Here is a 13454-nt window from a genome sequence, read left to right as displayed (position 1 = left end):
TTGGTGTGGTTGTGAGAGGCAGCAAGTATAGGTGTTTACCTATGCTGTCATCATAGTTCTTCCACACTGCTTTCATTGTGGAGCATTGGTGGTTCAGTGGTAGAATTCTTCCTTGCCACCAACTGCTTTTAATAACAGATTATGGACCTATTAAAAAAATGTCACATATAAATTCAGGTTTCTGAGTTTAATTAATTAACAATCCACTGTTTTGAAATCTTACTTCACATTTCTCTTTATTGATAGTTTATTTTATTATTAATCTCTAGAAATTGGAAGACATCTGATATACGGTAGTTCATCATTAGCCACAATATTTTTATGAAAAATATTCTAACTATGGAAAATTCATTACTAAATTCATGGAAGTATATTAAATAAAAATTGGAAATGTTGAAAAATATGAAACTAATTTTTTCATAGCTCTGCCACAAAAATCAAAATACCTTTGGTGTTTTAGGATAATTTGTGTAAGAGTATTTTTTCCCCCAAATATATTTTATTGACTTTTTACAGAGAGGAAGAGAGAAGGATAGAGAGTTACAAACATCAATGAGGGTGAATCATTGATCAGCTGCCTCCTGCACCCCCTCCCCCCCGGGGATGTGCCTGCAACCAAGGTACATGCCCTTGACCGGAATCAAACCCAGGATCCTTCTTAGGTTGGATGGTGTATTCAAGGCTTCTATGTTTCTGGATCTATTTTTGTTCATTGGCTTATTTTGTTCATTGTATTCCACAAATGAGTGAGATCATGTGATATTTTTATTTTTTTGATTGGTTTATTTTGCTTGGCATAATGCTCTCCAGGTCCATCCATGCTGTTACAAATGGTATGAGTTCCTTCTTTTTTTTTTACTGTAGCATAGTATTCCATTGTGTAGATGTACCACTGTTTTTTAATCCACTCATCTACTGATGGGCACTTAGGCTGTTTCCAAATCTTAGCAACTGTAAATTATGCCACTATGTACATAGAGGTGCATATATCCTTTCTGATTGGTGTTTCTGATTTCTTGGGATATATCCCTAGAAGTGGGACCACTGGGTCAAATTGGAGTTCAATTTTTAATTTTCTGAGGAAACTCCATACTGTTTTCCATAGTAACTGCACCAGTCTGCATTCCCACCAGCAGTGCACAAGGGTTCTTTTTTCTCCACATCCTCACCAGCACTCGTCATTTGTTGATGATAGCCATTCTGACAGGTGTGAGGTTGTACTCATTGTTGTTTTGATTTGCATCTCTCAGATGATTAGTGAGGCTGCTGGTAGGGGCTGGCTCTCCAGAAAATATAGCTGCTTAGGTTTGGAGGGTCAGGAATGTCTCAGTGCTGGAATTCTGGTCACCTCTCCCCGACCCGCTCTCCTCCATAGCCTCTCCCCAGACTCCATAAATCCGCACCTCCACCTGCACTGCAGGTGCGGATTTATGGAGTGTATTTTTATTTGCAAGGTCATATGAACTAGGGTTAGTGAATAAAAGGGAGTATTTGTATTTGAAAGGTCATATAAACTGGAGTTAGTGAATAAAAGGGAAGACAAAACAGAGGCAAAACAACTGGGTGACTTCTAGTTTCTCCTCTTTCCCCATCCCCTGCCATCACTGCATGGCTCAGACAACTCTTCAGGATGGCTTTTTGGGCTCAGCATCTCATGGTTGTGTACTTAGCTTTAGAATCCCCTGCCACCAGCAGCCCTGTGGATTTTCTTTCCACAGTCAAATATTATGCCTGTCCCCAAGAAACATGGACTTGGTGCCATGCAGCTTTCTTCTGACCTTCTTAGCTCAATGGTCTCACAACTCTCTCCAGCCCAGATCCCAGACCTGCATCTACAAATTGTCTCACCAGCTGTGTCTACTTTGCCAATTCTGCATGGATGTTCTTCTATTTAGATGCTCCTTCTATCTGCTCCAGGATAAGATTCAGGACATGTCTGCCTATCTGGCCACCATTTTCCCATCCCTCTTCATTGATTTTTTTTTTCTAGTCACTCTTTCTTACAGTCATAGACTGTAAATGGCTTAAGTTTCTTATTTCTTTCTTTTTTCTTTTTTTAAATCAATCTTTATTACAAAGGTTCCTCATTTCTTCCCCCCTCCACCAGGTTCCCACCCCACCCTCTGCTCCCTCCCCATCCCACATTGTCCTCATCCATAGGTGCACAGTTTATGTTCAGTCTCTTCCTCCCTCCCTTTCCCTGATAGTAAATCCCTTTTCAGATAGTAAATCAGTTACTTAGCATTTTCTCATATCAGTAATACCTCCACATACCCAATGATACACTTCACACAAAAGACATTTCCAAATAGGTCAACCAGCCTCATCCAGGCCCCACCCAAGGCACTCACAGATCAACACCCCAGAGCTATACTAACTCAACACATCCAGATCTAAGCCTTCATCACTTGAGTCAGCAGACCCTCAAGTTCCCGCAAAAGTTTCCAGCCATGTCTGAGAGGCAGCCGTGGGGCAGGGGCAGGCGAGGAGAGAGCTGTTCCGGGCCTGGCTGCTCCGGGTTTGGCCTCTGTTGCTCTGGTTCGTTCCACAACCAGCTGCTCCGGGTCTGGTCACTGCTGCTCCCGACCTAGTTGCTCTGGACTTGGCTGCTGCTGCTCCGAGCCTGGCTGCACCCAACCCAGCTGCTCTGGGCCCGGCTGCTCCGGGCCCGGCTGCTCCGGGCCCGGCCGCTCCTGGCCTGGCCGCTCCCAGCCTGGCAGCTGCTGCTCCGGGCCTGGCCGCACCCGACCCAGTTGCTCTGGGCCTGGCCACTCCCAGCCTGGCAGCCGCTGCTCCAGGCCTGGCCGCTCCCAGCCTGGCAGCCGCTGCTCCAGGCCTGGCCACTCCCAGCCTGGCAGCCGCTGCTCCAGGCCTGGCCGCACAAGACCCGGCTGCTTCGGGCTTGGCCGCTCCCAGCCTGGCAGCTGCTGCTCCGGGCCTGGCCGCTCCCAGCCTGGCAACCGCTGCTCCGGTCCTGGCAGCACAAGACCCAGCTGCCCTGGGCCTGGCCACTTCCAGCCTGGCAGCCCCTGCTCCGGGCCTGGCCGCTCCCAGCCTGGCAACCGCTGCTCCGGTCCTGGCAGCACAAGACCCAGCTGCCCTGGGCCTGGCCGCTCCCAGCCTGGCACCCGCTGCTCCGGGCCTGGCAGCACAAGACCCAGCTGCTCTGGGCCCGGCTTCTCTGGGCCTGGCCACTCCGGGTCTGGGTGTTCCTGGACTGGCCACCCTGGGCTTGGCCGCCTCCGCCTCAGGCCTGGCTGCCACTGCCCCTGGTCTGGCTGCTCCAGTTCTGGCTGTCGATGCTCTGGTTCTGGCTGCTGCTGCTCTGGGGCCTGGCCATTGCTGCTCCGGGCCCGGCTGCCACTGCCTTGTGCCTGGCCACTCTAGGCCTGGCTGCCGCTGTTCCAACATTCTGTCCTTTTTTTCTTTTTTTAAAAAAAAACACATATATGTTGCAATGTTGGCTGGTGAGTTGAGTTCTGACTTAGTCTTTGATTTTTCAAGATCTTCTTTGTATTCTTTCTTAAGTGATTTTACTATCTTTTTCTCTCACTTGGTTTCTTCACATTGAGAACTTCTTTGGTTTCTTCCTCCTTGTCCTGGGAGCTCAGCAGGTTGGCCTATGGCACCCCTTTGTTCTCCGCGGGCTCCTGCACTGCTTCAGCCTGTTGCCGGGGTCGGCGCTGCCCAGGAAGCAGCCCCCGGCCTTGGCTCCATTGCCCGCGCTCAGCGGTTGAAGGCTCAGGGGCACCCCCCCCCCATGGGGGCCCCGTTGCCCGGCTCCTTGCTGGTGCCCGGCTGGCTGGTGTCTGGCAGGGGCTCCTGCTTCTCATCGCGTTCTTCCAGTCTGGAGCTTTTTTTCTCCTTCCTGCTAAGGGAGTCTAGGATCAGAGTCAACAGACTGTCCTCTGTAGGCAGTGTGCGCGACTCTGGGGGCTCCGCTTTTCGCAGCTCCCCCAGGACTCCACCTCACAGCCCCGTCTCCCTCTGCTTGAGCCTGGGTCCCCAGGGATTGGCCTAGAACTGGAGTTCAGGGCAGTCGGGAGTGGGGCTCAGCACCGCCAGAGATTTTCTTTCTTCCCGCCAGGGCAATACAGCATCAGAGTCAACACTCTGTCCCCTGCATGCATTATGCACGTCTGCGCGCACTGTGCGTGACTCTGGGGGCTCCGCTTTTAGCCACTCCCCTGGGATTCTGCCTCACAGCCCCATCTCCCCCTGCATGAGCCTGGGTATCCATGGTCTGGCTTAGGACTGGGGTTCAGAGCAGTCGAAACTGGGGCCCAACATGGCCGGGGCTCCTGTTTCCTTCCCTCCAGGGCAATCCCGCATCAGAGTCAACATTCCTTCTCTTGCAAGCAATGTGCGTGACTCCGGGGGCTCGGCCTTTCACCACTCTCCCAGGACTCCACCTCACAGCCCCGTCTCCCTCTGCTTGAGCTTGGGTCCCCAGGGATTGGCCTAGAACTGGGGTTCAGAGCAGTCCGGACTGAGGCTCAGCGCCGCCGGAGGCTTTGTTTCTTCCGGCTAGGGTAATCCAGCATCAGAGTCAACATTCAGTCCTCTGTGCGCAATGTGTGTGTGACTCCGGGGGCCCTGCTTTTCACTGCTCCCCTGCGATTCCGCCTCACAGCCCCGTCTCCCCCTGCCGGAGCCTGGGTCCCCAGGGTCTGGCCCATAACTGGGGCTCAGCGCTGCCAGTTCGGGGGTTCAGTCCAGGCTGGGGGTTTTATTTCCTTCCTGCTAGGGAACGCCTGGCAGCACCCAGCCCTCTCCTCCTCTCCGGCTGTGACCTCTCCGCGCGTGCGTGCGGGCGCACAGCATGTCTCCGTACCTTAGGCTTTTTTTCAGCTCCTCTGATTTTCCTTCTGGTTTTCTCTTTCCTTCTTGTTGTAGAATTTTCAGTCAGTCGACTACCTGTAGCTCTGGGCAATGTCCACTCTACATTTTAGGTGTATTCCATTGAAATTGTTGTGTGCTGCTGTGGTTAGATGTCTACCTGAGCAGCCATCTTGGATCCTCCTCCAAGTTTCTCATTTCTAAGCAGTGACAGCTCTCAAACACAAATTAAAAACAAATTTACCCTTTCCTAGTGCCTATTGTTCTCCTAGAAAAGTAATTTACATTTACGATCTCTATTTTCTTACTTCCTCAGCACACTAAAATTTAAACCCTGCTTCCATGACTGTGACCTGGGTTTGCCATATATATATTGAATGACTAAAAGGTATTAGTGACTTCCTGTTTTGGGTTGTTTTTTTCCTCCCAAAGAAAACAATCTTATCTAATAAAAGAGTAATATGCAAAATAACCATCACTCCATTACAACCACAAGCCATGCCCACCAGAAATCAGGAGTGAATATGCAAATTATTCCAACCAAGATGGCTGCAGCCACTGAGAGAGCAGAGGAAGGCTTGGGTTTCCCTGGCAATGGAGGAAGCCAAGCTTCTGCAGCCCTAGCCTGCCTTGGCTTCCACTTAAGGCTACAAAGTTTCAGTTGTATAATAGAAGATAAATAATTCCCAGATACCAGGGTTTCCACTTGGGTCACCGGGGTACATGGCTAGCCTGCAAACCACCACAGCCCCTTGCCCAGGCCACCCCATGCCTCAAGGGGACCCCCCACCCTAATCTGGAACACCCTTCAGGGCAAACCAGCTGGCACCCACCCATGCACCAGGCCTCTATCCTAATAAAGAGAAATATGCAGATTGGTCATCACTCCAACACACAAGATAGCTGTCCCCATGTGGTCAATTTCAGTAGGATCGAGCCTAAACAGGCAGTTAGACATCCTCGAGGAGTCCCAGATTGGAAAGCGTGCAGGGTAGGCTGAGGGACATCCCCTTGCATGCACAAATTTTGTGCACTAAGCCTCTAGTCTTATTTTAAGTTTAATGATGCATTTGACATTCTGAATTTCTTAACTTGTGAAAGTCTCTCATGTCATGACTTCCCTAAGGGTAATTCTCTGACTCACTAAATATCTATAAATGCTCTTTTGACATATATTGCTAAATTCAGTTCCTCTTTCTTATAAATATCCCTTTTGTGTTGCTCTAGGCTTCCTTCTCCTTTCACTTTGAAACTTCCCCCCAATGACCTTGTACATTTTTGTGGTTTTAACCACATGTGGCATTATTTCTACAGTTATACTTCCCATTTGTATATTTCTACTAATAATTATCTCCTGAATGTCAAATTCTATGTCCAAATGCCCAGTATACAAACATTTTAACATTCCCCATATATTTTAGGCTGTATCTATCTAAAAAAGATATCCACCATCTTTACACACTCTCTTTGACTTCCTCTTGCACTTCTGTTTCAATGTGTGTTCCCACCAAATCATTCAATTCACAAACATGAAATCATCCTGGAATTAAGTCAGGGTTGCTGAAATTCAGCCTATGTTCTACTTAGCTACATCATGGGCCCAGAGTGGGCACATAAAGGGTGCCACGGGGCTAGGAATCATCTTGCTTTTAGTGTCCCCACCTCAAAATTGAATCATCACATCATCTCATTGTTACTTTCAAAATATCTTTTGAATACATGCCTTCTCTTTTCCAAATTCATTTCCATCAGCTAAGTTAGACCGTGGTCAGTATTTCAAAGTCTTTCTAACCTGAATGCATATCTTAAAATCCTACAGACAAAACAAACTTCCTAAAATTCAAAATAAAAAAATCAGATCAACTTACGTAAAGAGAACATTCTTATGTAATGTGTACAAAGCACGTTTGATCTGATTTTGCAGTCTCATCTTCTATTATCATTTCTCTTGATCTTTATATGGTAGTAATATTTGGTTATTTATAGTCCCCAAAACACTGTTATCTCTGTTTATCCACAATCCCTTCTTTACTGCCTTCCCATCTTCAAATCTCCACCTAGAAAAGTCACTTTCAAATTCTACAACTGGCCCAACTGGCCTATTTCTTCAGATATTTCCCTCTTACTGCCCACAACAGCTAAAAGTATTAAGCACATTTTCCTCTTTGCAAGTTCTTAAGCTTATACACACATTGATAATTAAGTCTATTTTTTTATATATCTGATTACTTTTTTTTCCCTGTTAGTAGATCATATGTTCCTTAAGCACAAGGATTATATATTAGTTATCTGTGTGCTTAGCAGTGCTTAGCACAGGGCCCAGTTTACAGTGAAGTCTGACAGCAGCTACTCCCAGCTACTTCTCAGAGAGGTCTAAAATACTGAGATGATTCTATTTTGAATGCAGAAAGAACTTTCAGATCATTATAGGCCCTGGATGGAAATTGCCAGCAAACTTTCTGACTTGATTGAGAGTCACCAGCTTCGAGCTCACGTGAACGAGGTATGTATAAATAGTTATTTTACTTTTCCACCCCTTCTCACCACCCTATTAAAATCCTCATGCCGCTTTTTCTTCTCAGCATTGTGGAACTGGGTGAGTTCACTTAAGGACACCAATTATTGCCATTGAGTTTATTGGCCCAATGTTCTCACCCTTACTAAAGAGCTGAGTGACTTGTTCCTGTTTTGACACTCGAGTTACCTTAAAATTTCCAGATCCTGCATAAAACAATTCCCGGAACACATATTAAGTACCCCACCTGTATTTGTTTTTAAAAAAGAAGATAAGCCTGACTTGTGTAGCTCAGCACTTGAGCATCGACCTATGAACCAGAAAGTTATAATTTGATTCCCAGTCAGGGCAGATACCTGGGATTGCAGGCTGTATTCCTAGTACGCGGCATGTAGGATGCCGCCTCTTAATGATTCTCTCATCATTGATGTTTCCAGCTCTCCTTCCCCCACTCCCTTCCTCTCTGAAATGTATATACCATATTAAGTAAATCATAGTGATCTACAAATGAGTGTATATAACCTGTGCCAAGAATTCAACCACAGCAATAAGAAGACCCCCTCCCACCCCCTACCTCTTGGAGCCTTCTCTCTCCCATCTCAGTACCAAGGGCACAAAATCAAGAGGGAGTCTAAGACAGTTTGTAGGAAGACACACTGAAGTTCAGCTTGTGAACTGCACCGTCCTTTGTACCAGGCTTTCCTCAGGCTTTTAATGGGTTATACTGCCATAAATAAAAGGAAGGACTTGCTGAACTGGTGTTCTTCCTATATTAAATGTCAATGAGGAAAGGCCAGGAGTGTCCTGCTAACTTTTGTCCATTGAAAACACGGGAGTTGGGGAAACAGCTTCAGCACAAAAGTGAAATTAACCCCCTGACACTTCCACTGGGCTGAATAGTGTCTCTTCCCTCGGAATCTGTGAATGTGAGATTATTTGGACAATAGAGGCCCAGCACATGGTTACATGGTGAATGGTTAAGGTCCCCAGGCTTAGCTGCAATCAGGGCCATGTCCTCCGCCCAGCATTGCTCCTCTACCTCCGTGGCTTCTGCCCCAAGAAGCGCCAGGCTAACAGCCCCCACCCCGCGAGACTCCTTGGCTTCTGCCACCCACACCCTGCGACCCTCCTCCTCCTCAGCCGCCCTGTGAGGCCCCACTCTAACAGCCTCCGCCCCGCTCCTCTGCCTCCCCTGCCTAGCAATGCTCCTCTGCCTCAGCCATCCTACAAGCTGCATGCTCACAGACCCTGTCTCACTCCTCCACCACGCCTCCACCGCCCCTCAGTGCTCCACGCTCACCACCCCTTCCCCACGATGCTCCTCTGTGCCTCAGCCACCCTGGAAAGTTCCAGGCTAACAGCCCCCGCCCCATGAGACTCCTTGGCCTCAGCCACCCTGGGAAGCTCCATGCTCGCAGCCCTCCACCCCACGAGGCTCATAGGCCTCCGTGGCCCCACCTCACCACGCCTTGAGAGCCAGACCAGACCTTTGGTTGTTTGGGCCCACCGTTCTACTTAGCTACCTCATGGGCCCCGAGTGGGCAGCCGGGGGCCCACAGCTCCTGCTCCCTCAGCTCCCTAGCCTGCTGTTTCGTCATCTATCTGGTCATTTCAGTCGTGATGGCACCTGGCTTTTTTATATATTAGATAAGGTCTTTGCAGATGTAGACAAGGTCATATTGTATTAGGGTGCACGCTAAATCCACTAAGTCTGACATTGTTAGAAGAAGGGAATGTGGACATAGGCACACAGGGAAGAACACCACATGAAGACAGAGGCTTAGATTGGAGTTGGCATCTGTAAGCTACACCGAGTTGCTGGCAATCACCAAAGACTAAGAGACAAACAATGGAGCAGGTTCTCCTCCCCCACCTCCTCCCCCCATAGCCTCCAGAGGAACCAACCTTACAAACACTGAAATTTCAGATTCATAATTGTGAATTGTGGGAGAATCAATTTTTGTGGTTTTAGCTTCCCATTTAAAAAAAATATATATACTTTATTGATTTTTAGCAGAGAGGAAGGGAGAGAGATAGAGCGCTAGAAACGTCGATGAGAGAAACATCGACCAGCTGCCTCTCGCACACCCCCTACCAGGGATGTGCCCGCAACCAAGGTACATGCCCTTGACTGGAATCGAACCTGGGACCCTTCAGTCTGCAGACCGATGCTCTACCCCTGCCTCCCCGGCTTAGGCTAGCTTCCCATTTTATGTGCATTTGTTAAGGCAACTGTTGGAGACACTCTTCTTACTCAGAAAACATCTAACAAGATAAGACCATTTTAAAGACTTTACCACCATAGGCTGAGACTAAATAATTTGGAAATCAGTTATGCGAAGCAAATATAACGGTTTCTAGGACCACACATGAAGCTACATACTCAAATATTTGTACTCTTGTGTCCTTTACTTAGCAGAGACAACATAATAAGTGAATTTCCTGTTTGGATCTCACAGTACTTTAGGGACAACCACTTGTTCTTAGAAATCTGTATCTTGGTTACAAATAATAATCTATACTAATAAAAACCTACGTGGTCCTCATATGCAATGTCATTACAAGATGGCCTCCACAAGATGGCCACATGCACAGTAGAAGTGGGGCCTGGCAGCCTAGGGGTCTCATGGCTCCACAAGGCACAAGGAGGCCAGTCCCAGCAGAGGAGGCAGGTGGCAGCAGAAGAGGGCAATTATGGGCAATTGTGCCATCAGGGGAGGGCAGTTGGGGGGCCATCAAGCCAGTAGGGGAGGACAGTTGAGGGTGATTGGGCCAGCAGGGGAGCAGTTAGGCATCAATCTGCTGGGAAGTGGTTAGGGAGCAATTAGGCAGGCAGGCAGAAGCAGTTAGGGACAATCAGGCAGGCAGGCAGGTGAGCAGTTAGGAGCCAGCAGTCGCAAACTGTGAGAGGGATGTGCAGCTGCTGGCAGTCGGACATCCTCCAAGGGATCCCAGATTAGAGAGGGTGCAGGTCAGACTAAAGGACAACTCCGTCCCCGTGCACAAATTTCATGCACTGGGCTACTAGTAATAATAATAATAATAATAATAATAATAATAATAAATAATCTTTTTCCAGGGAAATTTGCCCTTCTCCACCCTCCTTCCATAAAATACTGCAGTCAACTGACTTGTTCACAGGAAGCGAGGGCACTGGAAACATTATTAGGGAAGCTATATCAGCTACTAATCATAATAAAACTCACCTCCATTCCTGAACACAAATAAATAAGCCAAAATTATCAAAAAATATGCAGAGAAAGAGGAAGTCAAAGAGCAGGAGGAAGAAACTGGACATTTAGAGCCAGTGATCTCTAATCCAAAACAAAATATCAGATCAATGCTTTTAAATTTTAATATAATTAATTTAAAATCATTAATTAAGAATCAATTGATGTCTAAGTAATTATTTACTTCATAAAAATAAGTGAAGTTACTACATAAAAGAAATTGTTGGAAAACAAAGGAAGAAACAAACAAAAACAGTAGTAAAAACCCAAATAAATTAGGGGGGAAAAAAGGTAATTTAAGGAATTCCTTGAAAATTTGTAAAAGCATAGAGAAAAAATGAAAGAAATACCCATTATCAGAAAAATAAAACTATGTGAAAAAGAGAAATGAATAATTCAAATTTCATAAAATAGAGCTCTCACAAACAAAGTAGTGTAGATGGGAGAAAAGAAAAGTTTTAAGCATATAAGAATAAAATTTTTTAAAATCTCAATTAATTAATTCTATTAGAAAGACAATGGGGGTAGGTGGGCACCCAGACATCCTGGTGAAATTTCTTATTTTCTAGATTACAAAGGAAAATTTGCAAATTTTGATCATGAAATAAAAAAACCTGGGTTACTTACAGAATAACATAGGACTATTTACAATAGTATTAAAAGACAATTTAATATTTATTTTAATTGCTATAATTAAAAAAATACCTGGAAATACCAACTACTACTGAGGATATGTACTGAAAGGGACTCTCATTCATGTTGCTGGTGGGAATTCAAAATGGTACAGCTACTTGGAAGACAGCTGGCAGATTCTTATAAAGTTAAACACAGATTTATCGCCTGACCCAACAATCCCACTCCCAAGTATTTAGCCAACTAAACTGAAAACTTATGTTTGTGGAAAACCTTGTGTGTAAATATTTATAACAATTTTATTCATAATCACCCAAACTGGAAACAACCAAGATGTACCTCACCAGGGGAATAGTTATACTGAGTACAATGGACTAAATGTTTGTGTTGTTCCCAAATTCATATTTCAAAACTTCTAACTTCCAACGTGATTAGGAGGCGAGGGTGATGAGGTGTATTAGTCAGGGTTTGCCCAAGAAACAGATCCAAAATGTGGTTAAAACAAATTAAGATGTAAAATACTGGATATTGAAGACTTACTAGAAAAAAGAGACTATTAAATAGCTTATTATTTCTCTTGATATTGCATTTATAATATTGTAAATATATTGTCTTAGACAAAAATAAATATATTTTTAATAAAATTTCACCTTATTCTTTTTTTCTGCTTTCAAAATGTGGCTTCTAGAAAAATCACAATTGCACATGTGGCTTTCCTATTTATGGAGACAGTACTTAACATAAGAGAGTAGGGCTGAGGTCAGAAGGGAAATTGCACCATGGCTCAGTGCCCCCAGGCTCTGTCAAATACCTTATCCTCTCTGACTGTGGGTTTGGGGGAAGGAAACCACCCTGCATGAGAAGTTTTTAGCATTGTGCCTTAAATGCTCTTTAATAAGAGTCTTAGAATAAATACTTAATAAATAAATGCTGCTATAATTCTCAGGCTGGTTCCAGTTGAAATGCAACATCTCAGCACCCCACTCCCCCCATCCTACACACACACACACACACACACACACACACACACACACACACTTAAGTAGGCAATTTTATCTCAGAGCCAGTTTAGAAGTGAAGGAAACACGCAGACAAGTTAGGAAAGGCTGTCCCCTAGTGGATGGAGAGAGAAGGATTCCGTAGGACAGTCCCAAGCCTGAGCTGCCCCTGAGCTTGGGTGGGTCCCAGCTCACTTGGTGGTGTCTGTAGCTTGAAAGGAAACCCTAGACACCCACCGCTGCTCCTTCAAGGGTTTCTTCGGACCGGAGAAGGGCACCAGAGAAGATCTAGGTAGGCTGTGTCTAAGGTTGGGGAGGTGATGGAAGAAGGAGCCAAGCTGAGGGCGCTGTGCCTGGAAGTGGAGCTCAGGGTCCTTGGAGTCAGCCAAGGCAGGGGGGGCGGCCCAGGCAAAACTATTGTAATAAGCTAACCGTATCTGTTTGGGTATTGCTGTCAATGATGACTAACTTCTGCACAGGGTGTTGCCTTCAATGAGGACACGGCCTGCGTGACATGGGAAGGAAACGGGCCTGGAGAGGTTCAGAAACCTAGCTAGGGTCACCGAGAGTGTCGAAACAAGGGCTGGACAACCATTTGGTCCAGTTTAGCTTCCCCCTCTAGGAATTTGGCCAGATTCCTAAGTCCATGGGGCCTCTTTTTGTTAGGATACACAGCTGGTTAGATCTCAGCAAGGAAAGGGAGAGCAAACAGGAACTGACATCTGACTAAGCAGGCAAATAGCCCTGGTGTCACCCCAGGAGCAACTGACATAGGTCAATCAGCTCAACAGGCCTGGGAAAACCTTACTGCCCACAGCCCAGGGCTGTTTTAGGGTTAGATACCAAGTAAGCAGATGTGCTTTTATTCATTATTATCACTTTTTTATGATTTAAGCTTGTATTTGGGAAAGATACAACCCAATTATTTGAATAAGTGATAAGATAAGACCTTATTATTTGAATATCCCATAAATTACATAGGAATGACAATCAGATAAACAATTCATTCTCTCAGTGATAAAAGAAGTTTTGCTAATAAAATGTAAGACTTGGTCAAAAGGAGGGCTGTTCCTTCCACTTAAAATAAAATATTTTCAGCATCTTTTTTTTTAAAAGTTATTATTGAGAGTATTACAAGTATCCCCCATTTTTCCTATGTTGCCCTCCCCTCCTCTGCCCAATTCCCGCCCCACCTGAGATCTTCACCATACTGTTGCTTGTGTCCATATGGATCATGCA

General features: G+C 45.8%; 1 protein-coding gene across 2 annotated transcripts in view; it reads left to right on the top strand.

Moving 5' to 3' along the window:
- IDO2 (indoleamine 2,3-dioxygenase 2) overlaps positions 1-13454 on the top strand; it is a 46028-nt gene that overhangs the window by 8402 nt on the left and 24172 nt on the right. For both annotated transcript variants that reach the window (XM_045588860.1, XM_036458035.2), the window contains exon 2: positions 7247-7342. In XM_045588860.1, coding sequence (XP_045444816.1) covers positions 7247-7342 — 96 coding nt within the window. The remainder of the gene's footprint in view (positions 1-7246; positions 7343-13454) is intronic.

This window comes from Pipistrellus kuhlii, unplaced genomic scaffold (assembly GCF_014108245.1).
Source record: "Pipistrellus kuhlii isolate mPipKuh1 unplaced genomic scaffold, mPipKuh1.p scaffold_m20_p_3, whole genome shotgun sequence".
Lineage (NCBI taxonomy): Eukaryota > Metazoa > Chordata > Mammalia > Chiroptera > Vespertilionidae > Pipistrellus > Pipistrellus kuhlii.
Note: the sequence above shows the minus strand (reverse complement) of the source record. Positions and strands in the feature narration are given on the sequence as shown.